This window comes from Rhinopithecus roxellana, chromosome 13 (assembly GCF_007565055.1).
Source record: "Rhinopithecus roxellana isolate Shanxi Qingling chromosome 13, ASM756505v1, whole genome shotgun sequence".
In the NCBI taxonomy this organism is placed as follows: domain Eukaryota; kingdom Metazoa; phylum Chordata; class Mammalia; order Primates; family Cercopithecidae; genus Rhinopithecus; species Rhinopithecus roxellana.
In genome coordinates this window covers 20287236-20297798 of record NC_044561.1, presented here as the reverse complement: position 1 = coordinate 20297798, position 10563 = coordinate 20287236, and the positions used below count along the sequence as shown (strand labels likewise).

Genomic DNA, 10563 nt, shown 5'->3' with positions numbered 1-10563 from the left:
AAGATGTGTCATGTCTGTTGCAGGGAGCTCTGCACTGGCTCTCCTCCACCCTAATGTCAAGTCCTCCTGTTCCCATCCCATCCCCAGCTATTTTTGCCATTTCAGGAAGTAGGGGTAGCCATGGACCGATCCAAGTCAAGCTCACCTGCCTCTGGGAGCCCTTGCCTCAGCATGTTTTCGGTCTATACATGCTCGCCCGGGCATTTGGGAGGAGCCCAGTTTTCTGGGGGCCAGATGGAAACCCTAACCCCTTGGGCTCTTCAGGAAGCAGTTTTAAGCACAAACCAGGTCACTGGCCCTGTCTGAGGCAGGATCTGTTATTCTTTTGTTCATTCCACAGATGAGGAAACAAAGGTTCAGAGATGTTGAAGAATTTTCCCAAGGTCACCCAGATAGATGGAAAGGGGCTGAGACAGGATTTCAAGCCCAGCCAAGTCTCTTCGTCCCTCTGCACACAGCCATTCCTCATGTCTGCTGCATGCTCAGTCCACATCAGGCAGGATGCTGGTGGCAGGGGTGTAGCTGTGAACTCACTCTTTGATTCATTCCACAAATGCCTAGGGCACCTTTCATGTTCCAGGCACCGGATGTGCCCGTATCCCCCCAGGGTGATCCAAGAACATACACACGTATGAGAGGACACACTGGCACACACCTAAGCTTGCACATGTGCAGACACGCATGCAGAGACACACCCAGACATGTCTGCACGCATTCATAAATACAGATACAGACATAAACTTCCATTAGGACACTGACATCCAGGCTTCGAAATTAGGCAAGAGAAATACACATGCAACACACATTGGTATATAACACACATCAGCTTCCAATGTCCATCATTATGCAGACCTCAACCACATACCCATGGGGGCCCAGAAGCAGCCCACACACTCAAGCCTTTCTTCCTCTCCTCTTGCTACCACATCTTGACACCCCTCATCCCCAATATGTCAAGGGAGCCCCATTCGGCCATAACCAATGCCCTGTCTGAGTTTGACACCCCACCCCACCCCACCACAGTCACAGCCCCCGACAGCTGGGGTATGTGATTTCCCTTCCTGAGCACAGCAGAGACCTCCAGCCCATCCCCAGAGCGTGGATGCTTTTGGCCTTGCCCACCTAGGGTTCCTCCCCTCTCTAAAAGTCCACCCCAAATCCTCTCCCCCAAGACAACCGAGAGACACAGAGGCTTTAGAAACCAGGCAAGTTTTAAATATATGTTTGCACAATATTAACATTAAATATACATCATAAATAAGCCTTATAAATATAAAACTGATAAAAATTGATAAAAATCGATAAATTAGTCATGTCCCTCCAAGGAATTGGCCTCGCAGCTTCTGAGACCCCCTCTAGGAGGGCAATGGCTCCTGCGTGAGAAAATTCCAGGATTCACCACCAGGGGGAGCAGCCAGCAGCAAGGGCCCAAGACTGGGGCTTCCCGGCGCTGGGAGGTGGGTCTCCTTTTACAGAGACCTCCGTGTACACCACCCAGCACCATTTGCACCACATGTCCTGAATTGCAGATTTTAATATCCACCCTATGTCAGGGAATCCAAGCAACTGACAGGCAGTGGGGGCCTTGTACAGCCTCTAACTCCCTAGCTTCACAAAGAGAAAACAGGTCCAGAGAGGTAAAGTGACCTGCCCCAGGCCACATGGCGACTTCGGGGCTGGGCTGGGACCTGAGCTCCATTCTCTGGACCCCCGGATCAGGGCTCCTGGGACACCCTGCTGCTGTTACAGCTGCCTAAAGTGAGGTCACCCAGACATCCAGGTGTCTGGCTTGGGACGTGATGAGGCATAGGAGGCCAGCTCAGGCTGTGACCTCCCCTTCAGAACCACGGAAAGGAGGAAGTCTGGGGGCAACGGCCCTGCAAGTCATAAGAGGGAAGGACTGGCAGGCCTCGGGGAGCAAGGCAGGGGGGCAGTCAGCCTGGCCATGAGTCAGCCTGTGTCATCAGACCCCTGAATCAATGGAAAGTCGGCCCCGCGTGGCCTGCCTGGCCACCCCACTGGGTCTGGGGAACTTGGGGCTAGGAGGGGTTCAACAGCCTGACTCTGTCCCACAGCCTGGAGGAGGTAGAGGGGTCTGCCCAGCTCCTACCTCTTAAAGTGCACTTCTCAGTGGCGAGTAGTAGAGGGGAACAGGTTTGGGGACCTGGGAGTTGTCATCCTGAGATGGTTCCTCTCATCCACAGAGCACCTGCCGCATCCTTCACCAGCAAGGGGTGCTACTGAGGCTACCGGGGCAGCTGTCCCCTGGGCATGAGTCTATTGCCTTTCCTGGAGGGTCTCGTCCTGCGCACCCCCTTCCGCAGGGCCTGGTGGGGACTGTGTCTCCGGCTCCGGTTCGGGCTCTCCCCCCACTTGCTGAAGACCCGCCCCACTGAGTGCATGAAGCGATGGTAGCCACGCAGGAACCTGCAGCCCTCCAGCTTTCGCTGAAAAACATCCGAGGTAGGGGTGGGGGTGGGCGGCTGAGAGGCCCCCCGGCCGGCCTTTGTGGGCTCAGTCATGTCTGAGTTGTCCAGCAGCTGGGCCATGCAATAGATGTTGTTCCTGAGCCCGAGGACATTCGGCCTCGCCATCTGCAGCTTCTCCAAGTCCTCTATGTTCAGCCCAGACCTCTCCAAGTCCTGGGCCTTGGGGAGATGCTGCTCTAAGTCGGCCAGTCTGTGCAGAACGCAGCCCAGTGTGGCATTGAGCGTCTGTAGGAAGCCCCGCCTGCCCAGCCCCCTTAGGGTCTCCTCACTGGGGAAGGCCCCAGGGCTCTCCCTGCAGTGCTCTCTCAGTTTAGGAATATCCAGGCCTTGGATACGTATCTGGGGGGAACAGGAGGATCACAGGGTGAATGCTGAGGACCCGGACCACACTCACAGACAAGTCAGCCTTGGAATGCTAGACCTCATGCACCCTTATCCAATCTCCCACTGGACGGATCCGGAAACTGAGACCCGAGAGGGAAGAGGACCCCAAGATCACTACAGGCAAGGTCGGAGGGATGTTGGGGACCTGGCTGGTGGGATGCCTGTGGAGAATGGGGAGCTTCAAGAGCGCTGGACTCTGTCTTGCTCACTGCTACATCCCAGTGCCCAGACCAGAGCCTGGCAGGTGTGCAGGAAACACTGAGTAAGCAGATGAGGGCGGTGGTGGTATCTGGAGTCCCGCCCCGGGACCACAGAGCTACGGAAGCTGGAGGGTCAGCCTTAGCTCCTCAAGGTTAAGGCTGGAATAACTCAGTGACTCAGTTCCCTTACCTGGCCATATGGAGTGGGGCTGGGCCTGTCCTCCCTGCTTCTCACTCCCTTCCCCACAGTTCTCTGAGACTCAGATGCCACAAGGGCCCAGGTGCTTACATAGGGGTCCAGGAGCCTGCTGGTGTCCTGCATGAGATCTGTCTGCTTCTGGAGCTGGCCAAGGAGCATGCGGTACTCTTTCGAGCAGCTGCCCATAGCCGCCATGCTTGCCATGCTTGGAAACAGGAGTGCAAGGACCAGACCTAAGGCAGAGAAGAGGGGTATCACCCAACTTGGTGAGGAAAGCCACAGATGGGAGCCTCAGGGAGAGGGTTCAAGAGGGCCTTGAAAGGTGCCTCCTTCATCCCGGACTTTGTGTAGTTGAGGGCGGGGGCTGGGCACTGTGTGGCATGGTGTGTGCACAGGTGTGCCCACCAAGGCCACCATCATCTCCCCAGTAAGTCACTGCCCAGGGCCTGACACAGCAAGCAGTGGGAGGGACTGAGACAGTGGCTGCGATTTACCAAGTAGGTCTTTGAGCAAAGGCTGCAGCGCCTGACTGGATCCAATCCTGCCTACCGCATGGTTCTAACCTCGAGAGCTGACTCTCTGCAAGGTGGGACTGGCTCCCTGCAAGACCACTGGGCTAAGGACCGGCCACCAGCCTAGAACCCTGCCTTGTCAGCTGCTCTGGCCATCCAGGGAGATGGGCCTGAGAGGGCTTCAGGGCAGGCATCCCGGGAGCGGCTCGTGCCCTCAGCTCTGTCTAGAACCAGGAGATGCCGCCTTTCCAACCAGAGGCGCAGCCTGGAACAGATGCGGGAGACCTTCTAGTCCACGTCCCCACTTTCCTGACAGGTAAACCAAGTCTCAGGAGAAGGTCCTGCACAGGTCATAAAGGCCAGGGTTCTCCCCTGACCTCTCATGCCTCCCTCCTCTCTCCATAAGTGGTTCCTTCTGTCGGGCCCACCAGGGATGCTGTGAACCTGTCAGAAGGCGTTGGGGGTGGATACAGTTACGGCTCTCTACCACCCCCAACGGGGCACCGGCAGCCACGTGGTCGGAAGGGGCCTGTGGCGCAATGGCCCGGAAGGCAGTGACACCATCGTTCCCGTCCTAAGAACCATCCGGCCCTTTGGGGAAGACTGGCTGCTGGGGAGGGCCGAGGGGCCGGGCACCCAGACATAGTGACCCCAGAGCACCTTCGTCGCCTCCCCAGGTATCTGCTGCCGGGTTCTGGCAGGGGCCTGTGCGTGTGGCAGCGCACGTGGGACTAGTGTGTCTGCGTGGCTGTGCATCTGGGTCTGTGTGCAACATGAGGGAGAACTGCTCCCTTCACCAAGGGGACTGTGGTCTGCGTGTGGGGGTTCCTGGGCTGGTGAGATGCAGGGCTGTAGATGACGTCATATGGTTCTGTGTGCATGTGGCCATGTGGGTGTGGCTGTGCATGCTGTGTGATTGTGTGGGCTCTGGGGCCCCCAGGGCCGGGTGACTTTCTATTCATCCGGGGCAAGCTGGAGGCCCCACAATCCCTCCACACCTCACGCCACTTCCCTGCCCAGCTTCTGAGCCTCCCTCTCCTGCCTAGCCTCTTCGCCCATCCTCTTCTCTCACTCCCTGGTTCCCAGAGTTGCCTCTACATCTCGACATCACCTCCCCCTGGAAGCCTTCCAGGGATGCCCCTTCTCTACCTGTGGAGATGCCAGGTTCTCAGTGGACCGCTCTCTGCCTGACCTTCTGGCTCTCTCCCCTTCTCAGCATCCTTCTGCCTGGCGCCCGGCCTCCTCCGGTCCCAGAGGGCAGAGGGTGCCTCTGCTTCCCACCGGCGCCTGTGGACAGACCCAGCAGGCGGGTTCTGGCGGGGAGGAAGGAAGTACTTACTGAGTAGCGTCCTCCGTGTGAGCGGTACCCCCATGCTGGGTGCCCGTGCTCTGGCCCGCGCCCGCTGGGGGTGACACCTCTCGGCTGGGAGCCCTGCAGGCTGGCAGCCACTTTATGCCCGCTGGGGCGATTGGCCAACACCTCATGAGGTGGGTGGGGATGGGGAGGGGGGAGGGCAGGCCTTCTGGGAACATGACCCCAAAAACCAAAATTTCCACGGGCGGCCAATGGGCACTGGGCGGGGTGTATGCCCGCTCCTCCTCCTGTTTTCTTCGAATTCGTTCTTCGAGGTCAGCCCTACGCCCAAGGATGATGTAAACCGCAGCCTCAGCCTTCCTGGGGTGAACAGGGAGGAAGAGGGTCCATGCCGTCTTCGGGGAACTGGGCCAGGGATGGGCAGGAGGGACTTCAAGGTGGGCCTCTGGAGGCCCCAGGCCAGTCTCGGCCCAGGAGCCACTGGCCTCGCAGGACACAGTGGTTGGGGGCTGAGGGGGGCGAGACATCTTCCTTCTTGAGTGCCCTTCCTGCCCTCTCGCCAGGGCTGTTGGGACATCTGTGAGCGGAAACCACCGGGCTCTGGGCACAGAGCCAGACGCAGGCTGGCAGCCCCGAGATTGTGGTTCAGGCCCCAGGACCAGCATCCCCCAGCCCAGCTCCTGACCGTCTCCTTTCCCCCATTGTGCACCCTCTGCCAGGCCCACTCCCCAAAGCCAGGCCCTGTCTCTGTAGACAGGCTCCACGGGGGAGAACTGGACACTTGGAGCAAGAGAAACAGGAGGCCAGCGTTCAAGCCTGCTGAGGTGCTATGTGACCTGAGGCAAGTCATGTAAACTCTCTGGGCCTCAGAGACCCCCAACTATAAAATGAGGAGGAGAAAAGTCTTTCCCAGCCCACCTCACAGGGTTGCTGCCATCATGGACATAAAAGGAAAAGACCTTTGAAGGAAAAAGAAAGATGAAGGTCTGATTCCAAGTATTAGCTGTCGAGGGGGCGGGATGGGGGAAGGAGAAGATGGGGAAGCTGTGAGCTCAGAGGGGAAGCCGGGAGGGGGAGTTGCCGCCTTGACGGTTGGGGACCAGGTTTCACTTTCTCTGAAAGATAATGATCTTAGGTTGGTCCTCTGCGAAAGGGCCCTGGGAACAGCGCCTCTCTAGTCAACTTGTTACTTTACTGTGGGGTAAACTGAGGCCCAGGTGAAGGCAGACAAGGAGGCCAAGAGGCTGGCCCAGGCCTATAGACTCTGCCTGGTGGCTTCAGCACATCTCCCAGGCCCAGAGGAGGGTCCTTGGCCTGCATCCTAAGGAACCCCGGGTGGGAGGAGGCCCTCAGGAGTCTGGGGAGTCATGGTGGGACCCCTGGAGGCTGCCAGGGAGGCCTAAGCTGCTCCAGCTGGAGGGAGCATGGGGTCTGGGGCACCTAAGCAAGGAGAGCGGGGGCAGCCAGAAAGGAGGAGGTTGGATGCACCCTATCCATGCCTGCTCCCGATGTCCAGTGTGACCGCCAAGGCTGTTGCCATCCATTCTCCCCATCACTTATTCATTCATTCGACAAGCCTTTATTTGGTTCCATGCTGCACCAGCCACTCCCAGGTCTAAGGATGACGTAGTAGAGGCAAAAATAGGCGACTCCACGCCCAGGAGGCTGCTCTTCAGCCCCTACCCACTCCCGGGAACCCGGGCTGGGACTCACCACACCAGGCCTCATAACTCCCCCTCGCCACCCCCAGGGGCCAGTTCTGGATTCTCATCCTGAGAATGTCGCTTCTGCTAAAGTCCTCATCTCCATGCCCACCCCCACAATGCCGTTTCCTGGGGCCACGCCAAGAGGGGATCCTTCTCCATTTCACATCCCTGATCTCATCTTTTTTTTCTCTTTTTTAAATGCAGGATCTCGCTCTGTCACCCAGGCTGGAGTGCATGGCACCATCGTAGCTCACTGTGGCCTCCAGTTCCTAAGCTGAAGCAAGGCTCCCTGCCTCGGTCTCCTGAGTAGCTGAGACCACAGGCATGCATCACCATGCCCAGATAATTTTTTTATTTTTTGTAGAGACGGGGTCTCGCTGTGTTGCCCAGGCTGATATAAACTCCTGGGTTTAAATGATCCTCCTGCCTTGGCCTCCCAAAGTGCTGGGATTACAAGTGTGAGTCACAGCACCCAGCCACCAATCTCATCCTGCAACAGCCACGGGAGAGAGAGCTGCTGGGCAGAAACGCCTCAGCTCCCTTCAGTGAGGAGCCCGAAGCTCTGAGAAGTTTAGGGGCTGGCTCAAGGAAGGAGTGCCAGATCTGAGCAGAGGGCTCCAGGCATTCTCAGCTATGGCTGACCGACCACCATGCTTGGCAAGAAACAGCCACATGCCTTTATCTTACTCTATCCCCACTTTGGTCCTGGGAAGCCATGCTGTCTCCTCATGGCACAGAGAGAGGAGGTTGCTTTGTCTGAGGTCACCTACGAACTGTTAAGAGGAGAGGGGCATTTGACCAGGCATGGTGGCTCATGCCTGTAATCCCGGCGCTTTGGGAGGCCAAGGCAGGTGGATCATTTGAGCCCAGGACTTCGAGACTGTGTCTTTACAGAAAATTTAAAAATAAATTATCCAGACATCGTGGTGCATACCTGAAGTCCCAGCTACTAGGGAGATGGAGGCAGGAGGATCACTTGAGCCCCAAAGGTTGAGGCTGCAGTGAGCCATGATCATGCCACAGCACTCCAGCCTGGATGACAGAGCAAGGCCCTGTCAAAAAAAAAAAAAAACCCCACCCAGAAAAGAAGGCGTTCAAATGAGGCCCCCACTCTTTGCACATAGCTTATGAGGGTGTCAGCCACAGGGCCGAGGACCCAGGGTCACTGAAGGTAAGGAGAGCATGTAGATTACATTGCGAGGGCTCCCATAACAAAGTACCACAGACTGGGGGCTTAAATAACAGAGATTTATTTTCTCACAGTTCTGGAGGCTGAAGTTTGAAATCAAGGGCTCGTTCCCAAGGCCTCTCTCCTTGACTTGTCCATGACTGTCTCTCCCTGTATCTCCACATCGTCTTCCTTCTGCTTGTCCATGGCCTAATCACCTCTTTTTTTTTTTTTTTTTTGAGACAGAGTCTACGTCTGTCACCCAGGCTGGAGTGCAGTGGCACGATCTCAGCTCACTATAACCTCTGCCTCCTGGGTTCAAGCGATTCTCCTGCCTCAGCCTCCTGAGTGGCTGGGATTATAGGAATGTGCCGCCATGCCCGGCTAATTTTTGTATTTTTAGTAGAGACAGGGTTTCGCTATGTTGTCCAGGCTGATCTTGAACTCCTAACCTCAGGTGATCCACCTGCCTCGGCCTCCCCAAGTGCTGGGATTACAGAAGTGAGCCACCACACTTGGCCTTGCTGCTTCTTATGAGGACACCATTCAGATTGGATTAGGGCCCACTCAGTGACTTCATTTTAGCTTAATTATTCCTTTTTTTTTTTTCCAAGACAAGGTCTTGCTCTGTTGCCCAGGCTTAAGCGTACAGTGGTGCTTTCATAGCTCACTGCAGCCTTGAACTCCTGGCCTTAAGCAATCCTCCTGCCTTAGCTCCAGAATAGCTGGGATTACAGGTATGTGCCACCACACCTGGCCAATTTTACCTTAATTACTTTTTTTTTTTTTTTTTTGAGATGCAGTTTCACTCTGTCACCCAAGTTGGAGTGCAGTGGCGCCAGTTCGGCTCACTGCAACCTCTGCCTCCTGGGTTCAAGCAATTCTCCTGCTTTAGCCTCCCGAGTAGCTGGGACTACAGGTGCCCATCACCATGCCCAGCTAATTTTTGTATTTTTTAGGAGAGACGGGGTTTCACCATGTAGGCCAGGCTGGTCTCGAACTCCTGGCCTCAAGTGATCTGCCCGCCGTGGCCTCCCAAAGTGCTGGGATTATAAGCGTGAGCTACCACACCCGGCCCTTGATTACTTCTTTAAAGGCTCAACTTCCAAATACAGTCACGTTCTGACACACTATGGTTAGGACTTCAACACATGAGTTCGGGGGAGACAGCATTCGGTCCATGCAGCCTGCAAGAGGAGGGCATGACTGGAGGGCACAGGGGCTGGGGCCACCATCAGAGCATCCAGAGTGCAGTGATACACAGGAGGACAGGGAGTGACCTGGAGGTGAGGAGGCCTGGCTGCTGACCGTCCCAGCCAAGCGTGAGGAAAGATGCGTCAGCATTTCTGGTGAGGTCAGCAATCAATGACGTCCCTCTCACCAGCAGGAAAAGCTTGCAACATGGCCCAGCCAGTATAAATAGGCTCCCCGACCACAGGACCCGGGCTGTCCCCTCTTCCCGGGCCACGTCAGCCAGGCCCGCGTGATTTGGAGAGGAAGAGAGGACCAGCTTGGTTCCTCAGAACTGCTGCTTCCTTGCTTTCCGGCTCACCCTCTGGCTATGGGGGCCCTACCCCTTTAAATGCAAGGACAGAACCTGAGATGGCCTGGCAGGGCCAGGTCAAAACTGGAGGCTGGGGAGAGGTGCTCCAGTGGGGAGAGAAGGTGGCCCCCAATCTGCTGGGAGGAAGGTGGAGATCAATCCAAGTTCCATCTCAATCGGCCTGTGAACCCAGTGTCCCTGGACCAGTCATATCCCCCTTCTAAGCCTCGGTTTCCTCTTTTTAAACAGCAATGACAGAACTGAACAACAATGAAAAAGACAAGCAATCCAATTTTAAAATGGGCAAAGGATTTTAATAGACATTTCTCAAAAAAAAAATAAAAAGATATACAAATGGCAAACAAGCACGTGAAAAGATGCTCAACACCAGGGAAATGCAAATCAAAACCATGACGAGAAGCCATATCACATCCACTAGGGTGGCTATAATCAAAGGTAGATGATCATACGTCTAGCGAGGAGATGGAGAAATGAGAACCCTGGGACATTGCTTGTGGGACTCTACAATGAATGGTGCCGCCAAATTGGAAAACAGTTTGGCAGTTCTGCAAATGGTTACACACAGAGGCCGGGTGCAGTGGCTCACGCCTGTGATCCCAGTACTTTGGGAGACTGAGGCGGGCAGATCACTCGAGGCCAGGAGTTTGAGACCAGCCTGGCCAACATGGTGAAATCCCATCTCTACTACAAGTACAAAAAATTATGCAGGCATGGTAGCGGTCGCCTGTAGTCCCAGCTACTCGGGAGGCTGAAGCAGGAGAATTGCTTGAACCTAGGAGGCAGAAGTTGCAGTGAGCCAAGATTGGCTGCCACTGCACTCCAGTCTGGGTGACAGAGCGAGACGCTGTCTAAAAAAAAAAAAAAAAAAAAAAAAAAAATAGAGATATCATATAATCAACAATTCCACTCTTAGATATGCACCCGAGAACTGAAAACAGGCTAGGCGCGGTGGCTCACACCTGTAATCCCAGCACTTTGGGAGGCCAAGATGGGAGGATCACTTGAGCCCAGGAGTTCAAGACCAGC

At 55.7% G+C, this 10563-nt stretch overlaps 1 protein-coding gene and 1 long non-coding RNA gene across 3 annotated transcripts; one reads left to right on the top strand and one right to left on the bottom strand.

The window, feature by feature from the left end:
- Positions 1-1193: 1193 nt before the first annotated feature.
- Positions 1194-5254, bottom strand: OSM (oncostatin M). Of its 2 annotated transcripts, none has more exons than XM_010359558.2 (3): positions 5124-5254; positions 3363-3505; positions 1194-2828 (listed from the first exon to the last, which is right to left on the bottom strand). In XM_010359558.2, the coding sequence occupies exons 1-3, from the start codon at positions 5155-5157 to the stop codon at positions 2247-2249; spliced, it is 759 nt and encodes a 252-aa protein (XP_010357860.1). In that variant the 5' UTR covers positions 5158-5254; the 3' UTR covers positions 1194-2246. The 2 variants fall into 2 exon arrangements, with proteins under 2 accessions (XP_010357860.1, XP_030771080.1); XM_030915220.1 differs by lacking the exon at positions 5124-5254 and adding an exon at positions 4934-5050.
- LOC115892810 lies at positions 4336-7698 on the top strand. Its single transcript, XR_004052730.1, has 3 exons — positions 4336-4461; positions 5819-6083; positions 7010-7698. It is a non-coding gene; the product is annotated as an uncharacterized LOC115892810 (long non-coding RNA).
- The last annotated feature ends 2865 nt before the right edge of the window (positions 7699-10563 follow it).